At 42.5% G+C, this 21,556-nt stretch overlaps 1 protein-coding gene and 1 long non-coding RNA gene across 2 annotated transcripts; one reads left to right on the top strand and one right to left on the bottom strand.

The window, feature by feature from the left end:
* Window positions 1–7,274: 7,274 nt before the first annotated feature.
* SNRPE (small nuclear ribonucleoprotein polypeptide E) lies at window positions 7,275–13,146 on the bottom strand. The gene is made up of 5 exons (XM_059146902.1): window positions 13,013–13,146; window positions 12,475–12,501; window positions 10,914–10,976; window positions 9,640–9,718; window positions 7,275–7,498 (listed from the first exon to the last, which is right to left on the bottom strand). The coding sequence occupies exons 1-5, from the start codon at window positions 13,064–13,066 to the stop codon at window positions 7,443–7,445; spliced, it is 279 nt and encodes a 92-aa protein (XP_059002885.1). The 5' UTR covers window positions 13,067–13,146; the 3' UTR covers window positions 7,275–7,442.
* A 39-nt stretch (window positions 13,147–13,185) lies between these two features.
* Window positions 13,186–18,504, top strand: LOC131815209 (uncharacterized). The gene is made up of 2 exons (XR_009347606.1): window positions 13,186–13,673; window positions 17,998–18,504. It is a non-coding gene; the product is annotated as an uncharacterized LOC131815209 (long non-coding RNA).
* The last annotated feature ends 3,052 nt before the right edge of the window (window positions 18,505–21,556 follow it).

The raw sequence follows: 21,556 nt of genomic DNA, 5'->3' as shown, positions 1-21,556 counted from the left end.
GCTTCCCTTCCTCTCTCTGCCCCTCTCTCTGCCTGCTTGTGATCTGTCAAATAAATAAATAAAATCTTTAAAAAACAAAAAAACAAGAATATAAGATTTTTGCAAAGCAAAAATACCCAAAACCAAAAACCAAAACAAAAAACCACTGTACAGAAGTGAAAAGACAAGGCACAGAGTGGTAGAAAATATTCACAAAACCCCTAATAAGGATTTTTTAAAAATGCAGAATACAAGCTCTCCCAAAAAAAGAAAAAAAAAGACAACTCAATTTTTAAAAATAGATTTTATTTATTGGAGAGGAAGAGGGAGAGCACAGAGAGGGCAAGGCAAACTCTTTGCTGAGCAGACAGCCTGATATAAGGCTCGATCCTAGGACCCTGAGATCATGACCTGAGCCAAAGGCAGATGCTCAATCAACTGAGCCACCCAGGTGCCCTGGTAATCCCAATTTTTAAAATGGGCCTGCACATGAGTTTTATATTAGTGCATAAGTGACAAAAATTGGAAATAACCCAAAAGTCCATTACCTAGTTCACAGATAAACTGTGGTATATCCATACAATAGAATACTACTCAGTAATAAAAAAGAACAAAATACTGATACATGGAACATGAATCTCACTTTTTTTTTTTTTAAAGATTTTATATATTTATTTGACAGAGAGAGATCACAAGTAGGCAGAGAGGCAGGCAGAGAGAGAGGAAGGGAAGCAGGCTCCCCACTGAGCAGAGAGCCCGATGCGGGACTCGATCCCAGGACCCCAAGATCATGACCTGAGCAGAAGGCAGCGGCCTAACCACTGAGCCACCCAGGCGCCCTCACTTTTTTTTTTTCTTTAAGAGAGAGCAAGACAGACAGCAGGAGGAACGGAAAAAGAGAATCTTAGGTAGACTCAACGTCCAACACAGGGCTCCATCTCACCACCATCTATTACCTTAGCCAAAATCGAAAGCTAGATGCTTAGCCAACTGAGCCACCCAGGTGCCTCCAAAGCATCATAGTACATGAAAAAAGTCAGGCACAAGTAAGTACATATTGTAAGATTCCATTTACAGGACATTCTGAAAAAGGCTTAACTGTAAGGTCAGAAATCAGATCTGCACTTGCCAGGAACTAGGGTTAGTGAAGTGGATTGACTATGAAAGAACCTGTGATGGAAATGTGGATTGAGTTTATGTTAGTGGCTATATGACTGAATATATTTGTCGGATGTCATCTAAGTATACAGGTGTAAAGTGTGAATTTTAGTACCTGTAAATTATACCTCAATAAGCTTGACTAGAAAAGCGCACAAAAGATTCCCCAAATTTGTAATGTTTTGCTTAATGTCAAACGAGTTTACCTCTTCTCCACATATTCCTTTTATTAATAAAAAGATTTTATTTATTTGAGAGAGAGTACGAGTAAGACAGCATGAGAGAGACCGCATAAGCAACAGGGAGCCTGATGCCAGACTCAATCCCAGGACTCCAGGATCATCATGTGAGCCGAATGCAGATTAACCAACTGGGCCACCCAGGCACCCCTCCACACATACTCCTAAACAGAGCTTTTAAACTATAAATTATCCTAATTTGGAACTTCTTGTGCATGAGTAATAATTCTTGTGCATTCCTGAGGCCTGAAACAGCACTTTTTTATGTATTATCTCATTAAATCATTCCAACAACACTATGAAACTGAGGTTGAGAGGTTTGGTTAATTCTAAAGTTGGGATTTAAACCCAGGTATGTGAACTCCCAAGACCATCTTTCCTTCTATACTTTACTGCCTCCCCAAATCTCCAAAGACAAGGACTAAATTTTACATTCTTCACTGTTTAGCATATATATTCAATAAATGCAGACACTGTTGGAAGGTAAAAAACACAGAGTATCTTATCAGGCAGGATCTAAAGGCTGCTTTTTTGGGCAAAATACTCCCTCCCCCACTCTATTCACACCATCTACCTTCTCTCTGGTTAAGCAACATAGTCCACCAGGAAGAGGCACTCATTTGTTTATTTTCCCCAAGTCTCCTCTGCAATTTCCTAGCCCAGCAAAACATCTCTAACTCAGGGTGGCCCTGGGGATGGGGCTAATCTGTTAATACTCAAGGGACAGCAGTTTCTATGGACATGGAATGATGATCCAAGATCATCTTTCTCAGGAATTATTTTCATAACTAGGGAGGTAAAGATTACTGATTTATAGAATAAAACCAGTCACATCACTTCATTTGTATTCCCCTATGTGGTCCAAGAACATCACTTCAGTTGCCAATTTTCTCAACCATGGCATTTAATAATTCTGGAACAACTGATCCCCTTCCAAAAACTGGTGGCCCTGTTCTGACATTCTTCTCATTTATAATGTTTTTTTGTTTGTTTGTTTTAATGAACAGAAAACCAACCAGGATTTATTCTCTCACATAACAAGTTTGGTACTAGGCAAGTTCCAGGTGATTAATTCGGTGGCTCAAAAATCATCAAAAACCAATTTTTTCCATTTTCCTACTCTGACATCCTTAGGATGCTGGCAGTTATGACTTCACAGTAGTCTCATAGTAAGCTGGTGAGTTTCATTCAGACTGCTGCTTGATGGTTGGCTGGCATGAGGAAAACAATTTTCTCATGTTACTATGGAGGGCACTTTAGAAGTACATACAGAATTACTTTTTTCCTATAGAATTATTTTTACTGTGTACTGTATCTTTTGATCCTGCACTTACACTTCTAAGAATTCAACTCATAGAAATATACGAGTGGACAAGAACAGTAAGGAAGATGTTCTTAGAAAATTCTTATTAACAGCAAAAATCTGGAACAGCCTAAAATATCCACTAACACAGGTGATTACTTAAATTGAGAGGCCCATCAATGGAATACACCACAGCTGCTTAACACAGAAATATGTCCAAGTTTTGTTGGTAAGAGTCAAGCTTCAGGGAGTATACATACAAAAATAAGTAAAACTTACCTATGACACCAAAAGCACAGGCAACAAAAGTAAAAACAGATAGCTAGGTTACATCAAAATTAAAAATGGATGTCCATCAAAATAATCAACAGAGCAAATAAAACAACCTACAGAATGGGAGAAGATATTTATGAATTGTTTATCTGATAAGGAGTTAATATCCAGGCTATGTAAAGAACTCCTTCAACTCCACAACCAAAAAGTAACCTGTTTAAAAATGCACAAAGGACTTACAAAAGACATTTCTTCAAAGAAGATAAATGACCAATAAACATCAAGAGGCTAGCACCAGCAATCATTATGGAAATGCAAATTAAAACCACAATGAGGGATCACCTCACAACTACTGAGATAGTGGCTATCAAAAGTAGAAACCAAGTTTTTCCAAGGACAGAGAGAAACTGGAAGCCTTGCGTACTACTGATGAGAACGTAAAATGGTGTAGCTGCTGTGCAAACTCTATGACGGTTCTTCAAAAAGACTTCAGGTATATGCTCTCAAAAAAAAAAAATTAAAAAGTCGGGTTAATAGTAACGCTAAGACCGTTCCTCAAGAAAAACCGTTTTGGGTCAGGTGCCTGGTGGCTCCAGTTAAGCATCCAAGTTATTTCTGCTCAGGTCGTGGTCTCAGGGGTGAGACTGAGCGCCATGTCTGGCTCCGCACTGAACCTAGAACCTGCTTCAGATTCTCTCTCTTCCCCTCTCTACCCGTCCCCGACCTCTTAAAAACAAAACAAAACGAAAACCATTTGGGGATATATTCAAAAGAACTGCCAACAGGCTCTTCAAGTGTAGCATTACTCATGACAGCCAAAAGGTGAAAGTAACCCAAATATTTACTGACAGTTCAATGCTAAAACAAAATGTGGTGTTAAAAAGAGAGGAAGGAAATTATATCAGTCTACTACATGGATGGACCGCGAGAACATTATGCGAAGTGAAAAAAGCCCATCACAAAGACAAATACTACCAGGCTCCATTTCTATGAGGTATCTGGATCAGTCAAATTCACAGGAACAGATAACAGAATGTTTGCAAAGGGTTGGGGAGGGGGAGGGATGGAAGTTGTCGAATGGGCAGTTTCAACTTTGCAAGATAAAAAAGTGCAAGACACTAGCACAACAACGCGAATGTTCACACAACAATGTGAATGTACTTAACATTACTGAGCTGGTCGATTTTACCAAAAGCTGAAATTTTAAAAATTTTAAATAAAAATATCAAATTGATAAACAAACCAAATTATATGTACCTGTAAAGAGCTTAGAAATAACCACCTAACTCCTAATAGTAGTTATGTATGGAGAATACTAATGGGAAAGGGAAGGACTTTTTTTTTACTTCGTTATCTTTCTGTACTACTAGCATTTAATTATAAATATGCTCTAAGTGGGGCGCCTGGGTGGCTCAGACAGTTAAAGTGTGTGACTCAAGATTTTGGCTCAGGTCAGGATCTCATGGGTTGGCTCCACACTCAGTGGGGATTCTGTTTGAGATTCTCTCTCCCTCCCTTCTCTTCCCATTTTTATTCTCTCTCTCTTTAAATAAATCTTAATAAAAAAAAAAAAAAAAAGAAAAGGGAAAGAAAGCATACACCAAGCTAGGATTTTTAAAGTCAATTTTTAAAAAATTTAGTGGATAAAATTTAAATTAAACTCTAGGTACAATAGACAAGTTCTAATGCCACTTTAAAAAAGTCACCACCCATATCGCCTCACAAAAGCACACCAGGAGTAGGTTATGATTCGTTCTAAAAAGAGTGATTAATTAAGGAGAAACTCCTGGAGTCACACAGTTAACAGGAGATGCTGCCATCAGGCTTACCCCAGGAACTGCCCATGATACTTACTAACCAATAATGCCTAAATCCAAATTAGACAAAGATCCACTCTCTAATCCTGGAACTGACAAACCTGATACAATGACAATAGCTAGCGCCTGCAAATACAAAAATCCCAGGGTTTTCAAACTATTTTTACCCTTCTTCTCTCCTACCCACTACTACTAAAACACAAGGCCTGCAACAGTACTTAACTTTTCCAGAGCCTCATTCTCCTTCCACCCCCACTTCAAGAATGTTACAAGAGTTAGTGGGTGGTTAGCAAGACCCCCTCAGAAACCAACAGCCATTCCAGAAAAATAATTGCTCACATACCAAGGGCTGCCAACAAGAGCAGCTTCCCAGCAGCATGTTTTAATAACCTTAATGAAGCAGAGAGCAACGCCTCCTATAATACAAATTCTGGTTGGAAAAAACATCTACAGATTGTGGAAAAGTACAACTTAAAAAGCAAACACCACAGGCTCCAGTAAGGCAGGAAAGCAAGCAGAGATTTCTAAATACAGAGCTCAATTGTAAGAGTTCAGTGGTACCTTATTTCTATCATCGTTTGCTCTGTCAAAAATAGAACCTTCCATGTCTTGATCCATTCAGAATAAGCCACAGCAGGCACAGCTTTGCTTACACAGGGCAGCCAGGTCAGAAAGGCCACACAGGGAAATGGAAAAGCAGCCAGCAGGTTTTCTTAGGGATTATACTGCTCCGGCTTTTATCCTTCTTCCCAGCTATTTTGGTGCCAAGAAAACTGCAGGGAGGTCTTTGCTCTGAAAAATCTTTTACTAGAAAGACTAAAGCAGTCCCAGGGCTGCAACTCCCTCTGCTGCCCAAGGTTTTCTTTGCATGCTGTCGCAGGTTCAATGCATTTCAAACTCAACTATGTTAAAAGAGCTAAAGTATAAAGTAGCCCTTTATTTCAAAATGTGCCCAAAAAGGCACAGGTTCAAATAGTAGAGGAACCGCTAGAATGCCAACTTCTGAGCTGCATTAATTTCTACACTTACCTACAAACCTGCTCTATCTCTTGAAGGGTTTCTTTTACTTAGTTTAAATTTAAATTTTTTTTTTTAAGATTTTATTTATTTGACAGAGATCACAAATAGGCAGAGAGGCAGGCAGAGAGAGAGTGGGAAGCACGGTCCCTGCTCAGCAGGGAGCGGGGCTCGATCCCAGGACCCTGGGCTCATGACCTAGGCTGAAGGCAGAGGCTTTAACCCACTGAGCTACCCAGGTGCCCCTTTTACTTAGTTTAAATGAAAGTTCTCCATCTCCTTCACAGGCCCTTGGAAAAGCAGGAACTAGAACAGACTTCTTGTTCCCTCTTCACCCACCCTTAAGAATGCCCATCACTGGGACGCCTCGGTGGCTCAGTTGGTTAAGCGGCTGCCTTCAGCTCAGGTCATGATCCCAGCCTCCTGGGATTGAGTCCCACATCAGGCTCCTTGCTCAGCAGGGAGCCTGCTTCTGCTTCTGCTGCCACTCTGCCTGCCTGGACTCTTTCTCTCTCTTACAAATAAATAAAATCTTAAAAAAAAGCAAAACGCTCATCACCAAAATCTAAGGCAGGCCTTATTCGCCTTCCAAGTTCTAATTTAAATAACACTTAGCCCACGGGAACTGAAGCTATTTGTTTGGCAGTCTGTTTCACTGCATTAGATTTGGTACCTGTGTAACAGCAGAAGCTCCATAATCACTTATCAGAATTCAAACTAGAAATCCCCTGAGATCTTTAAGTTTATTTAAGTAATCCTTACACCCAACATGGGGCTCAAACTCATGACCCCACGATCAAGAGTCACACGTCTACTGACTGAGCCAGCCAGGCGCCCCAAACTAGAACCATCCTAAGGTACTGGGGGAGTAAAAGATTTGTCCACATAATTTAATTTGGACTTAAGCAATTACCAGGGGGAGGCACTAACATCTTTAGAGAGAAGAGTAAGAGGCAGGTGTTGCTCCAACTAACACACCATCATTCTGCCCAACAACTCAGCAGCACTGCTTTGTGGTCTTTTTCAGGTTACTGATCTCGCCAAGTCTCTGTCCTGGTAACCGTTAACAGACTCATTGTACATGTACTTTTAGGGCACTCTATTCTTTTCTTATGCCCAAAAACTTCTCACATTGTGATCTTAGTGGTACAAGAAGACACAGAGACCTCACAGAGTGACCATGACAGTACTACGCAGATACGGAAGCTGTTCCAGCATGCCCAGCCTACTGTCGTCAGGAGCTCTTGTGTCCCAGCAGCCGGAATGAGGCCTGCTGCAGAAGACACACATTAGTGTGTAACCTCCTCTTCCCTACCACGCAGGGTCAGGGGCTTACCTGTCAGGTAGAACTCCCACTCTCTGCCTTAAGAATCTATACATCCAAGCTCTGGAAAAAAACAAATGCCCAGAGCAAAGGCCACCCTCCAGAAAACTTAGCTCCCACTGAGTGAAAAGTCTCTATCACTGGACAGAAGAAAACAATGTAAATTTTTAAATAAAAACAATACCACAGCATTTATTGTCTTTTGGTAGTAACATGAAGATAATCAAAACAATACAAACAAAATGTTTTAGAAATACACCCCAACAAAGAACATCTCAAAAAACCTAAAACTACATGGCCTTCTCAAACATTTCTCACTTCATTGATCATTTCTAGTTGGAGACACTTTGGAGCAGGGTAATATTATCTCCTTTTAGCATGATCCGACCTGCAACACAAAATTTAAAAAAGAAAGAAAGAAAGAAAAAGCTATTAATAGTGACTCAGCAAGCATGTAACCACCATTTAGCCTCAGAATTCTGGATCATATTTAAACAATTTTGAAAATGCTTTCTCTCTTGAGCAGGTATGTGAAAAATTTCAAATATCCATATATTGAAAGGCTATTCATATTAGAGCCTATGAACTTCTCTAGTAATAACCTAATGAAGGTAGAGAAATGTGATTTTATGAAAAGTAGCACCATTTTTAGAGTTCTTAGTATATTCCTGCAATTAATAAACCTGTTTGAACTTTATCCACCATTTCTTAATCTTACTTGACCAAAGAATAGTTTTTTCCTGAGAATGTCTATAAAAATTTTTAGGGAACATTGGTGTTGAGTAAAATCAGTCTGAAAAATGCTCAATCAATCCCAAAGATTAAATGGTTTCACTTTTTAAAACTTCTGTAACAGGTAATACTAATATATTCTGCAGGATAAATACTTCCATAGGAATTCAACTCTCTAATTAATTTATAAAGAATAGGATGTCAATAAGGCTAGTTTGCCTTTCCTGGCAAGACAAGTTTAATTGTGAAAATCCAGGCTTTCACAAAAATAGCCCAAGGAGAAAGAAGCATAGCAAAACACCATATCACTTCTCAGATTCTACTTTCCACATATCTACTTTAGGATCAAGATGATCCTCAGGGTTTGGAAAAAAGAGGCACCTGAAACCTACCACAGATGAAAGTACTAATGAGCTGTGAACTGGGGCATTAAACAATTAAAAACAAAGTATCCAAATAAACTCCAAATAAATAGGATTTTTAAAAGAAAGGACTGTTTGTCTTAAAGTCATGAAGACTAAAGATCCTTTGTTAACCGGGTTAAGAAACTGCATTTATTATTTAAATATTTCTGAGTTTCTACTACATGGCAGGCACTAAATCAGGCAGTAGTCTTATTAGAGATCAAAAAAGACAGGACTTATAGAACATCTGGCCCAGTGACAGAGACATTAATAAAATAACCCGACTAATGAGTGTTCTACTACAAATTCAGAGAGCACAACACATCTTGGCTCCCCCAGCCCTACCCCAGTTAAACAAAACCAAACTCTTGATATTTGACATTTGACATCTAAAGACACAGGCAACAGCACAAAGATTTACAGTGGGGCAAATGTGCACATTCAGAGAACTGAAAGAACACAAGCTGGATGAAACTTGGAAAAATGAAGCAGAGTGATACAAAATGAGCAGGGGGCAAAAGGCCAGATCATGAAGAACCTTGCAGAACACATTAAAGATTTTCTTATCCTCCTAGCAACAGGAAGTCACTGAAGGATTTCAAATAAAAGGACGACCAGGTCAGACTGGTGCTTTTAAAAGATAACTGCAGCTTGAAGAGCAAACTGGAGGGGGATGAGGTAGTTATAAGAAAATCAATCAGTGAAGTGAATGGCGGCTGGTGCCATTCAGAAAGACAGGGAACACTAAAATAGCTCCAAGAGTGTGTTAAGGGGAGGGAAGTGAGTTTGAAATCTCACACACTAACTTTGAGGAGTCTTTGAAACATTCAGGTAGAAATGTTGAATAGGCTCAGAGAGGTCTAGGGCTACAGAGGTAAATCTGAGGTCAATATATAGATGGTAATTGAAAATATAGTCTTGGGTAAGTAGCACGGAATGACAAGAGGACCTATGACTAAGTCTTGAGCAACTCAAAACATTTAATGGCGGGGTCCCAGAGAACAAATATACAGAAGTCTGAAAAGGAATAAACAGAAATGAAAAGTGAAAATTTTGAGTACCGTACCGCAGAACCAAAGGAACAAAGTGTTTTAAGGTAGGAGTGGCCAACAGTGCCATGCTGTTCAGAGTTTGAGGAAGACTAATATTGACCATTAGTAGATTTAACATCATTTGTCTTTGGTGACCTTGGTGAGAGTTCAGTGGAAAAACAAAAGCAGAAATGGGAGTGGGGTTAGCGGTAAGTGGCAGAGAATTTCAAGAGTGAACTACTCTCCCACACAGTAAATTTTCAAATGCAAACTAAATTTAAACATGGACTGAGGTGCAACTCATTCAATTCTGCAACTGAATAAAACTTGCCACAGTTCCCAAAGGCCATCTGTATTCTTACCCAGTTGTTTTCTTAACTTTGTTTTAGAATGAATCTCTTCGGCATCATCTAATACGAGGTTCATGTACTCATCGAAACCCTAGAAAAATAAGCCAACTGAATGTCATTTTTCAAGTAAAATCCTAACCAAACCACTCCAGATGAATACACCAACCTAGATACAGAAATGCCAACTAACTTCAGAAACTCATCTTCCACCAATCTTTTAGCTAAAATACCATCTCCCTCCTAAAGCCTTTTTAAATAACAAGAAAGCCAAATGTACTCCAAATTACCTCTGGAACCTTGTGGATTTAAGATTTGATTAGCTATGCTAAGACCCACTGTCCCTATCTTTTATAACTTACCTAATACAGAGTATGTGTGTATACATGCAGATTAACTTCCACTGTCACCAGTCTTCCCATGCTCCTTACAAAACAACTCTTGCTATTACCCATAACATGTTTCTTCCCCGTAAACAGGGGAGATTACTAATAGAACCTACAATATCTAAAGGTATCAAAGTATCCTAAAACTTTTCAGACGTATTTTATTTTTCTTTAAAACCTTATTTAGGGGCACCCAGGTGGCTCAGTCAGTTAAGTGTCTGGCTTTGGCTCAGGTCATGATCTCGATGTCCTGGGATCAAGTCCTATATCAGGCTCCCTACTCAGAGCAGAGTCTACCTCTTCCTCTCTCTCTGCACCTCCTCCCACTTGCGCACTCATATTCTGTGGCTCTCTCAAAGTAGTAAACAAAATCTTAAAACAACAACAACAACAACACCACATTATTTAGGGATGAGATGTGTGGGAAGTGCAGTTGGTTGGCATCTGATTCTTTCCTCGGATCAGGCCCGGAGTCCGCACTCAACAGGAAGTCTGTTTGAGATTCTCTGTAGCTCTCCCTTTGCCCCTCCCCACCTCTCTCTCTAAAATAAATCACCCCCCACATTATTTAGGATATTCTGTTATCCTGAAAATCTTATTTAACTAACCCCACCCAGCTATATTCAGGTATCACCTAATATAGAACTAACACACCATTAGTTTTCATCCGACTCTAATTTTATTTCTTTTGTTCCCTCCTTCAAATACTAACATTGTTATTTAATTATTATTAATTTCCCCTCTTTCCCATCAAATAGAACAATGAGACAAGAATAGTGGCCCTGAAGAACTCTGCTTGGGTTGGGTCTTTGACGTTTTGTACCCTGCTCTGGCTGGGCATTTTTTTGTGAAATCATTTTCTGTGAACACACTGCTCCGCGAGAAAACATCCTGGGTACTCACAATGATACAGCCCTCTATCCGCATGTTCACTTGCTCATAAAGCCACACCTGAATTCGAGATCTCTGAAAAAAATGAAAATAGCTATGTTTAAAAAACAAGTACATAGAACCCAATCACTCGGGTAAAACAACAGAGAAATACGACTCCTAAAGAAAACCTTAAAAAGTAAAAGTCAAGAATTTTAACTACTTGATTCATATCCAAGAACTGAAAACCAAGACTAGTTACTTGCCAAGAAACATTCTCAATAAATGCTATACTAGGACTAAGTTAATAATTTTCCTGTCATCTTGGGACTCAGTCATATTTCTTACTGCTTCTCATCTCAATGCATTTAGAGTGCAAACTGACAGTGTAGCACAATGTGGTAATTTCCAATGATCAAGGGCTTTCTTATCTGCTTTGGCAAAATCCAGAAGCTAGATTCCTAGCTTCCCTCACATTTAACAATCTGGGGAAAGGCCCTCAGATCTGGTGTGATTAAACATAATGGCCTGGGGCAACTGGCTGGCTTGGTTGGTGAAGCCTGTGACTCTTGATCTTGAGGTTGTGGGCTGGAGCCCCATGTTGGGTGTAGAGATTATTTAAAAAATACAATTGGGACGCCTGGGTGGCTCAGTTGGTTGGGAGTTGCCTTCGGCTCAGGTCATGATCCCATCATCCTGGGATCGAGTCCCACATCGGGCTCCTTGCTCTGCAGGGAGCCTGCTTCTCCCTCTGACTCTGCCTTCCACTCTGTCTGCCTGTGCTCGCTCTCACTCGCTCTCTCTCTGACAAATAAATAAAATCTTAAAAAAAAAAAAATACAATAGCTTGAAATTAATCTGCTTCCAACTATGTTATCACATACTAAAATTTGTCAAGAGTAACAGAAATTACATCTTATTTCCAAAATAATTTCAGTACTTTGCCCTACCACCTCGCAGTTTGGGATGCTAGAAATTCTCCCAAAGGAAAGGAAGCTGTCACAATATCCTCCAAGCCTATCCCTCCTCTCTTCCTTTTTGGGCATCTTTTCTATATTTAAGTATACTACCCGCCGCCCCCCCCACACCTTACTATGTGGTTTAAAGTCCACAGGAGTCTTCTTCCAATGTTTCATCCCAGGGGAAAGAAAGGGGAGAGGTTCCAATATTCTAGCCATAATGACTACCAACAAAAGTACCCAACACCAGTCATGTTTGCCAGTAACTACTTTTTGAAATTAGTGATTTTGGTCTTGCAAAGTAATGATGACACAATTCTTCCAACGCTTGGGCTGGCATTTCATCGCATTAGAGCTTTGCCTGAGCCCCTTCCCCTCAAGCACCCCTCCAATCTCAAGTTTCACTTAATATTGATTTTTTAAAGTAATCTCCACACTCAACGTGGGTCTTGAACTCACGGCTCCAAGATCCACGAGTCGCAAGCTCTACCGACTGAGCCAGCCAAGCTCCCCAGTTTCACCGATTAATTTTAACTCGAGAACACACCGAGCAGACAGGATGACACACACAGGCAAATAAATTCACCTTTTAAAGAGGTAATTACAAAACAACAAAGAACATAGAACTTACGTACATTCTGCAAGTATCTGAAGATGAGGTTCTGCACCAGTGGTTAAGGAAAAAACACACGCATAGAGCAGACGGTGCTCCCCAATCCCGGTCGATCTTACCTACCTACCCTCACCTCGCCTTTGTTTTCTGAACATGAGACCGGGTGTGCATGACACGAACAGCGTCCAGCCGGGCACTGGTTTCGGGTTCCCGAAAGGTTCTGACGGAATTCCCGCCCACTCTCTTACTCCCCAGCCATTTCTTGGCGCCCGCATCTTCCCCGTCTCCGAGACCGCTAACTCCCACTTCACTCAGTTCCTAATTAAGGCTGCCTTCCTTTCGCTCGTCCGCGCCACTCCCGCACTTCCCACCACAGGGCTCTGCCCAAGCCCACCTCCCACCCGGTCTCAACTACCCGCGCTTTCTCCCGGCCACGGTCGCCCCGGGGGCTCATGGGATGTGGGCCGCACTCCGTTCCCCCCGGCCCGCTCTCGGTCTGCTCCTTCGCCCCCCCGCTTTCTGGCCCGAACCTGCTAGTCCTGACATGTTGCGTAGGATACGATGGGCTGAACCATCACCTTCTGCACTTTTTGGCCCTGGCCACGGTACGCCATGGTGGAAGCCGACAAAGACCGCACGCTATTTCAGAAAGCAACTTCCGGAATAAAGAACCGGAAGCGGAAGTGCATGGCGCCCGCGAGGCGACCTGGGCGGTTCCTGGGAAATGCCTCTCTAGGCTTGAGTGTTGCTTTTCTCTGTGCTCTATATCCCCTGGGGCAAGCCAGAAGAGGGCTGTGCACTTTGGAACGTGAGTCAGTCCTACAGCGCCACCTGGAGGGAGCCTGAGGAGGCTCCCGCGGTTCGGTTTCCCGTGTCGCCCTTAAGAGTTGTACCTCGGTTGTGTGAGATGGGTTGGTTTAGAGCTTTTCCCAAGGCCTGTTTCCCTGGAATTTAGGCAGAACGGGCCGCAACGCCGTCTAGAGGGTATGGCGGCGAGAAGCCCCAGCTCCGGGGGCCTCCACACCTGGTCCTCGAAGCCACAAACAATCCGAATTCAAAAGCCAGGCGCTGTTCACCATGTAATCAATTCCCCTCTCGTCTCCTTTATGGGGCTTTACTGTAAGGTGGCGACAGGGCAAGGCTAGCGGGGAAGCCCTGATGTCTGATGGCTGGGCCCGATCAAGATCAAGATCAAGGTCGCTGACGCTGTGTGACCAAAGGGTAAGTTCCTCATCCTTGCTGTGCATCGGCTTCGTTGTCACCCAGATGGAGATGACCCTGTCTTCGTCGCGGAGCTGGAGAGTCGGTGAAGGAGTAGAGTGTGTGTGGACTCAGCAGGGCCTCCGTGTGGGAGCACATCGTTTCCAGGGTAACACAGCTGGAAGGGGAGGAGCCGAAATCTGTTAGGTTTTATCAGTGACTTGTGGCCTGGCAGAAATGGTATTTGACCGGAAAACCCATTTTACAGATGGAGAAACTGACAGAGTTGAAGGGATTTCTCCAAGGGGACCCCGCGTAGGCAAGTGGCAGAATCCTAAGTTGCTTAACTGAGGTCTTCTGTTGAGGATGATATTAAGGCTGAGCTAGAAAACGCATGGAATAATTATTGGTTTAAAAAAAAAAAAAAAAAAAAGCCCTCCCCCTTCCCCCAATCCCAATAAAGGGTTATGTTGTCCAGAGAGTAAACAGGGCATTGGTTGAATTCAAAGGTGGCATGGCTGGAAGAAACTCTGACTTGTTTCATCTCAGATGCAGAGATGCTAAGCTACTCTTGCACTTTCCTGTCTCTGAAGTCACGATTCCTAAACTTTTGGGGCTTGATCCCTATAACCAGTCATCTGATTATACAACTCATGAGATTTGTTTTAGCCTTTATTTTTTATAGATTTATTTATTTTAGAAAGAGAGAGAGGAGGAGGGAGGGAGAGAATCTCAAGCAGACTCCTGACTGAGCGCAGAGCCTGATGCAGGGGTCTGTCTCATGACCCTGAGATCATGACCTGAGCCGAGAACATGACCTGAGCGGAAATCAAGAGTGGGATGCTTAACTGGCTGAGCCACAGAGGCGCCCCTATTTTTTCTAAGTGATTTTGCTTTCTTATATTTAAATCTTTGATCCATCTAAAATGTTATCCCAGTATATCCAAGAACTGATAACAACTTTATAATATCTAGATGGCTACCCAGTTTTTCTTTTACCATTACAAAAAATCTGTTGTTTCCCCATTTAATTTAAAATGCCACATTTATAATATACCAAGTGTATATAAATATGTATAGTTTCTGTTTTGCTCAATTGATCTTTGTGTGTATGGATCAGTGTCACTGTTACAAGTACTGTATAATATTTCCTTATTTGGCAGGACTAGAAGTCGATAGAACTTTCTTAGCTGTTCTTATTTATTTTTCTTACAAACTTTAAAATTATCCTATCTAATTAAAAGACCCCTTTTGGTATTTTTACTGTGATTACATTAAACTTGAGAATGACTTAGAATCAGTTTTTTTAAACTAACTACCTGATGTCTATTTGTTCAAATTTTCCTTTGAGTCTTTGGGAATTTTTCAGTTTTCTTTAGTTTTCAGCTTCCTCTTGCAAGCTTATCTAGTTTAATCATAGATATTGCCTCTTTCTTCTTCTTATCTTTTCCTCAATTGCATGCTCTCACCGGTTTTTAGAAGACAAAGTGACAAATTCAATTACGTAAAAATCACATATAGTTTTGGGTGACTAAAACACCACCACAGTAAACAAAGTCAAAAGATCAGGAAGAAGTATGTTTGTACCACATCAAAGACAAATGGGTAATTTTACTAGTATATAAAGAGCTTTTTAAAAAACGCTTTTCTGGTTCTCTATTGCTGTGAAAGAAATAATTCAAAACTTGGTAGCTTAAAACAGTAACTTTTGTTATAATTTATGATTTTATGAGTCAAGAATTTGGCCAGCACTTAGATGGACTTTTTTTTTTTTTCCCCCCCCAGAAGGCCTATTTAAGGGCTTGGGGCGTGTGTATGGAAAGCTGGCCTCACTGGGGCCAGCTCCAGACTCCATGTCTGTGCAGCCCTAGGGCCTCACACTTCATCTCTCTTGCAGAGTAGGATGGTTTCTTTTTTTGTTTTTGTTTTTAAAGATTTTATTTATTTATTTGACAGACATCACAAGCAGGCAGAGAGGCAGGCAGAGAGAGAGGAGGAAGCAGGCTCCCCACTGAGCAGAGAGCCCGATGTAGGGCTCGATCCCAGGACCCCAGGATCATGACCTGAGCTGAAGGCAGAGGCTTCAACCCACTGAGCCACCCAGGTGCCCTGGTTTCTTTTTTCGTTTTAAGAGAGAGCACGAGCACATGCCTGTTGCCGCAGGACCAGAGGGAAAGGGAGAGAGAACCTTAAGCAGGCTTCACACCCAGTATGGAGCCTCAACCTCATGACCTTGAGATCATGACCTGAGTAGAAATCAAGAGTTGAATGATTAACCAACTGAGACACCCAGGTGCCCCTAGAATACTTTTTTTTTTCTTTTTTAAAAAGGTTTTATTTATTTGTTTCACAGAGATAGGCAGAGAGGCAGGCAGAGAGAGAGGGAAGCAGGCTCCCTGCTGAACAGAGACCCCCCCCCCCCCCCCGCCGCATCCCATGCGGGGCTCGATCCCAGGACCTGGGATCATGACCTGAGCTGAAGGCAGAGGCTTTAACCCATGGAGCCACCCAGGCGCTCCCCCCCTGCCCCAAATACTTTCTTAAATGGTGACCCAGGCCTCCAAAACCCAAGGCTGAAGCCAACAGTACCTTTTAAAGGCCCGGCTTGGTACTAGTATACATACAGTTCACACCTCAAGCCAGATTCAAGGGCTGGAAAAATAGAGCCCATCCCTGTTAAATATTAAAGCATTTGCAGCAACAAACTGACACATAGATCCAAAACAAAAATTGGCAATAGAGGTGAACATTCTGTTTATAGAAAAGGAAATACAAGGGCACCTGGGTGGCTCAGTGGGTTGAAGCCTCTGCCTTCAGCTCAGGTCATGATCCCAAGATCCTGTGATCCCTGCTCAGCGGGGAGTCTGCTTCTCCCTCTGTCCCTCCCCCCTGCTCATGTTCTCTCTCACTCTCAAACAAATAAAATCTTAGAAAATCATAAGAGAAAATAAAATTTACAGTGTACTGTACATATATTCATTGAAAAAAACTTAAGTATAGGCTGACCAGGCCAGGAGTGGACAGAGTTGTGGCAGGCCTGGCCCGGGTATGATGGTGGAGGCCTTGGTTTAGCAGGGCAGCCTCCAGGTGGGCTTGTGGGTTGTGACAAGGGCCAGGAAGTCCAGTATATCTGCCCCAGTGACCTGAAGGAGTACCACAGGCCCATGGCTATCGACAGCTTCAGCCACATGTGAGTTCACTGGCCTCTGGGAACTTTGGGGAGAAAAGGCACGGAGGACTCAGGGATCAAGGCTCCCTAGGCAGTACCATCTCTGCCCTTTGCGCTTTTGCCTCAGCCCACCCCCTTGCCTGCCAGCCCTCTGCACTCAACTTGAGCACCCCATAGGCACAAAGGGCAGCCTACTGCTCTGCCCTGTCCTGGGGCTTCCAGGGGCTGCTGATGGCCTCAGAGGCCTCCCGAGGGAACTCAAGGCTGCAGCCTTGACGTCTCCATCAGTTGCCTTCTGTTGGGTCCCATGAAGACTGGGGGGCGGATTGGTAAATAAATGCCTTGTGGATCTTGCTGTCAATTCTTAAAAAAAAAAAAAAAAAAAGTCCATCTATGAGTGGATCTGTGTAGTTCAAACCAGTGTTATTCAAGGTTCAAATGTACCATCATTTCTATAAATTCATTAGGTAGTGGAAGGTACTACGAAACCAGTTTCCCTTTTAAATTACAGCTAGGGGCACTTGGGTGGCTCAGTGGGTTAAGCCACTGCCTTCGGCTCAGGTCATGATCTCAGGGTCCTGGGATCGAGTCCCGCATCGGGCTCTCTGCTCAGCAGGGAGCCTGCTTCCCTCTATCTCTCTCTCTGCCTGCCTCTCTCTGTCTACTTGTGATCTCTCTGTGTCAAATAAATAAAATCTTTAAAAAAAAAATTACAACTAATCAGGGGCGCCTGGGTGGCTCAGTGGGTTAAAGCCTCTGCTTTCTGCTCAGGTCATGGTCTCAGTGTCCTGGAATTGACCCCCACATCAGACCCCCCTGCTGAGCAGAGAGCTGCTTCCTTCTCTCTCCCTGCTTGCCTGACTACTTGTAATCTCTATCAAATAAATTAAACCTTTAAAAAAAATTACAACTGATCATAAAGTTCTTGCAAAATTTGAGATTTTCATGATACTCCCAAGGTGTCTGCAAAATAGGCTAAGAATCACTGGTCCATCTCACAGCTTGCTGAATGGCTGTGATGGATACAACCCCAAAGAATGGGGTTGCAAAGACAGGGGCAGTCGAGCAAAGATCAGCAGCCCCTGACATGGGTACTTGGGTCAAGAGCTTTTTCATTCATTCAGCACAAGTTTATTGAATGCCTTTTTAAAAAAAATTTATTTATTTATTTGACAGAGCGAAATCACAAGTAGGAAGACAGGCAAGCAGAGAGAGAGGGAAGCAGGCCTCCCACTGAGCAGAGAGCCGGATACAGGACTCGATCCCAGGACCCTGAGATCATGACCTGAGCTGAAGGCAGAGGCTTAACCCACTGAGCCACCCAGACGCCCTATTGAATGACTTTTGTTATGGGCTGAAGCTTGCTCCTTGAAATGTGTATGTGGAAGCTCTAACCCCCTAGGACGTCAGAATGTGACTGTATTTGGAGACTGGCCCTTAAAGAGGTAATTAAGGTTAAATGAAGTCATATGCGTGGGCCCTAATCCAAGATGACTGGTGTCCTTATAGACACATTAAAACACAGACACGTGCGTGGAGACGAAAGACTGCGTGGAGACATAGTGAGAAGGTGGCACCTGCAAACCAGAGAGAAGCTTCAGAAAAAAAAAATTTTTTTCAAACACCTTGATCTTGGACTTCTAGTCTCTAGAACTGTGAGGAAATAAATTTCTGTTGTTGAAACCATCCAGTCTGTGGTATTTTGTTATGATACTAGGTACTGAGAATATAAAAGTTAGTAAGAATCTCTGTCCCAAGTTTATAGTCTGCTGAGGAGGATGGACAGGTAAACAATTTTAAAACAGTGGAGGTAAACAGTGTGTGCCTGGTGGATGGCACCAAACCCCGGTCTGGGGCGAGGGAGAACAAGGTGTTGGCACAGTAGCCTAGAGGCTGTAGGATGTGTCGAGTTAGCCAAAAGAAGAGACTTTTAGGGAGAAAGACAGCACTAACAAAGGCAAAAGGCTGGAGAAAGATCAGGGTTCCAGGGAGGTGGACAGCTTGTAGTTTTGCTGGAGTGGAGAGCATCACGGGTGATACGGGAGGTACCAGCCATGCTGAGGGACTGTAATTGTGGAGGGAGAGGGAAGGATTGGAAGACTTTTCAAAGCAGTGACTCAGATTTTCAGTTAAAATAATCTTTGTTCAGTTTACACTAAAGCCAGGAATGGTTGACAGCAAACAGCCAGAATAAGACAGAGCAGAGTCTGAGAAAGTACCAATGGGATAGTCAGAGGTCAGTGAAAACAAACCTTGCCTGCTGTGTTGGCCTTCTTAGCAGCTCACACCATCTCCTTTGCTGAGCAAGCCACGCAGAATGCCGGCTCTCACATCTCAAGGAAGCCTTCCCTTACCAGTTTCAGACTGACGTGTCATTCCCTCTGTAGCATTGTCTACTTACACTTGCACCTACTTCATTCCTGATGCCTTTTTTTTTTTTTTTAAAGATTTTATTTATTTATTTGACAGACAGAGATCACAAGTAGGCAGAGAGGCAGGCAGAGAGAGAGAGGAGGAAGCAGGCTCCCTGCTGAGCAGAGAGCCCGATGCAGGGCTTGATCCCAAGACCCTGAGATCATGACCCGAGCTGAAAGCAGAGGCTTTAACCCACTGAGCCACCCAGGCGCCCCTCCTGATGCCTTTTGACATACTTTTGCACTTCCTCGGCCAGTATTTCTTGGGCAGGGGTTCGCATTCTCCTGCTCTCCCTGGCGGCAGTAGTGCTAAGTGATAGAAGTTAGCTTCTATTTTGAGCCTCTTCAAGGGATGGGAGTCCAAAATACTCTACGGGAGTTCTGCTGACGTATTAATTTCAAATTTCCTCAGTTTTTCTAAGCTAGGCCACCCTCCTTGAGTTCCCATCCCAAAGAAGGGACCTCCTTCACCAGATGCACCTGTCAGGTAGAGGGATTCCTTCCATTCTGCTTCACCCTTCCCTTGAAATTTCTCCTTTGTTTCGAGTCTTCCTGATCCAGCCAATTGCCTATTTCACTTATTTATTCATCATCATTATTATTATTAAACAGACAAGAGGCTGTTTGTTTGAATATCTTTTCTCTTTTTACAGAGTCTGACTGGCTCTGCTTACCCTTACTCTTAACTCTACAGACTGTTGTCTTACTCCTGAGGACAAACCAGTTACAGAGTCAAAGATCAGAAAACCCAGGAACAGACAATGCCAAGTTTGACTCCATGACTTCTTGCTCATCACCATAGATTCAGCCTCTGTAACACCTAAATACAACCTAAGTACTTTCCCCTTAGGCTCCCAGGAAATCTTGACTCCTTAATTAACTTTTGCTGATTCTTTGCTCATTTTATTTATTGTACAATGTTAAGAAAATGGTCAGGATCAAGTGTTTTCTTTATGCTCACGCCCTTAACGCCATTTTGCAAATTCAAGTAAGTTGATGCACAGTTTGGAGAATAAGATATTAATGGGTTGTAGGAACTTGCAAAGATTTATCAAGCAACTTCCTAAAATTAGATTTAAGAAATAAAGAGCTCTTGAAAGTCAGTGAATCAAACCCAATTGCACATAGGAATATACCTTCCTATTGTGAAACCTGACCACACTGACACTACAGTGGGGATACAAGCAGCGGTCTTCCAGGGCCGCAGAGCATGTTGTATCACAATGAATATGTGAATTAAGAGGTGCGTAATAAACACTCAGTAAATTTTAAGTATTAGCAACTGGAGACCTCCCATTTCCTACTGCTAAACTAACAAATCAAAAGCAATCCGTTTTAAAGAATTGCAGAAATATTCCGGCAAAATGAGGCCACAGTTCTAAAAAAGTAACACTGTACTTTGATAAACATAGATCAAAGTGTTTTGTTTGTTTTTATAGATTTCATTTGACAGAGAGAGTGAGCACAAGCAAGGGCAGCAGCTGAGGGAGAGGGAGTAGACTCCCCATTGAGCGGGGAGCCCAATGTGGGGCTCCATCCCAGGACCCTGGGATCATGACCTGAGCCAAAGGCAGATGCTTAATGACTGAGCCACCCACATGCCCCTCGAACTTGATTTCTGAAATTGTATTATCAATCTTAGCTCTGTGGTGGTTTCAAAGATTGGAAAGGTGAAAATAAACTGTTCTGAGAGGACCTGTCAGAATTTGAAGTTAAGGTCAGAACTTCAGGGATCATTTATCTTAAGACAAATACATGCGTCACAAACTATCTTGAGGCTTCTGGCTGGGGCCGGACTGCAACATTTGGCCTTTTCTCTTTTCTTTTTTTTTAAAGATTACTTCTTTTTCAGAGAGCAAGAGAGAAACCCGAGAGAGAGAAGCGGGCTCCCTGTTGAAGAAGGAGCTGGATGTGGGACTTGATCCCAGCAATCTGGGATCATGACCTGAGCTGAAGGCAGATGCTTAACCGACTGAGCCACCCAGCATCCCCATTTGGGCCCTCTTCTGTTAAAATTGAAAATCATTTAAAACCCAATATACTAGGGCGCCTGGGTGGCTTAGTTGGTTAAACATCTGCCTTCGGCTCAGGTCATGATCCCAGGGTTCTGGGATCGAGCCCCGCATCAGTCTCCCTGCTCAGCGGCGAGCCTGCTTCTCCCTCTTCCTCTGCCTGCTGCTCTGCCTACTTGTACTCTCTCTGTGTCAAATAAATTAAAACAAAAAACAAAAAACCTTAAAAAAATACATTTTTTAAAAAAAGATTATTTTAGAGAGGCTGTGCATGAAGGGGCTTAGGGTTAGAGGCAAAGAATCTCAAAA

Source organism: Mustela lutreola, chromosome 14 (assembly GCF_030435805.1).
Source record: "Mustela lutreola isolate mMusLut2 chromosome 14, mMusLut2.pri, whole genome shotgun sequence".
Classification (NCBI taxonomy): Eukaryota; Metazoa; Chordata; class Mammalia; order Carnivora; family Mustelidae; genus Mustela; species Mustela lutreola.
This window is presented reverse-complemented; position numbering and strand designations above follow the sequence as displayed.